General features: G+C 52.4%; 1 protein-coding gene across 1 annotated transcript in view; it reads left to right on the top strand.

Moving 5' to 3' along the window:
- Positions 1 to 263: 263 nt before the first annotated feature.
- Positions 264 to 445, top strand: part of BAG6 (BAG cochaperone 6) — a gene marked incomplete at its 3' end in the record, with an annotated part of 54,949 nt that continues 54,767 nt past the window's right edge. The window contains 1 exon segment of the mRNA XM_075585048.1: positions 264 to 349. Coding sequence (XP_075441163.1) covers positions 264 to 349 — 86 coding nt within the window.

The following is a 445-nucleotide window of genomic DNA, read 5'->3' as shown; positions in this document are numbered from 1 at the left end:
CCAGTCTGGGATAGATAACATGACCTGTAACTCGATTGAAGAGGATTATCCCCTCCTGCACGGGGAATGCTCGAGTGATGTCATTATAATCTGCCTAGCAACCAATGTTAGCCAATGTATGCCATTTCGCACACGCGCTCCGTGACGATTGCTCCTTGGTTCATCGGGTAAGAACTTGGGCGCCAACTCAAAAAAAAGGCAAATACAGGATATAAAGGTAGCCGATATTACCTCGTGTAGTTCCCCTAAGTGATCCCCGAAAAATGGAGACACCTATGAGGAAACGGCCTCCGGCAGCTCAACCCCACCAGGATCTATCCTGGATCCTCACAGAGATGTGGACACTTTGGTGCCGCAGTCCGCACAGACCCCGCCGTCGCCACCGCCGCCGCGGGCTTCTCATATGCGCGAGCGTGCACTTCCGTGTGGTCAATACATTTCTGAC

Source organism: Ascaphus truei, unplaced genomic scaffold (assembly GCF_040206685.1).
Source record: "Ascaphus truei isolate aAscTru1 unplaced genomic scaffold, aAscTru1.hap1 HAP1_SCAFFOLD_878, whole genome shotgun sequence".
NCBI lineage: Eukaryota > Metazoa > Chordata > Amphibia > Anura > Ascaphidae > Ascaphus > Ascaphus truei.
Note: the sequence above shows the minus strand (reverse complement) of the source record. Positions and strands in the feature narration are given on the sequence as shown.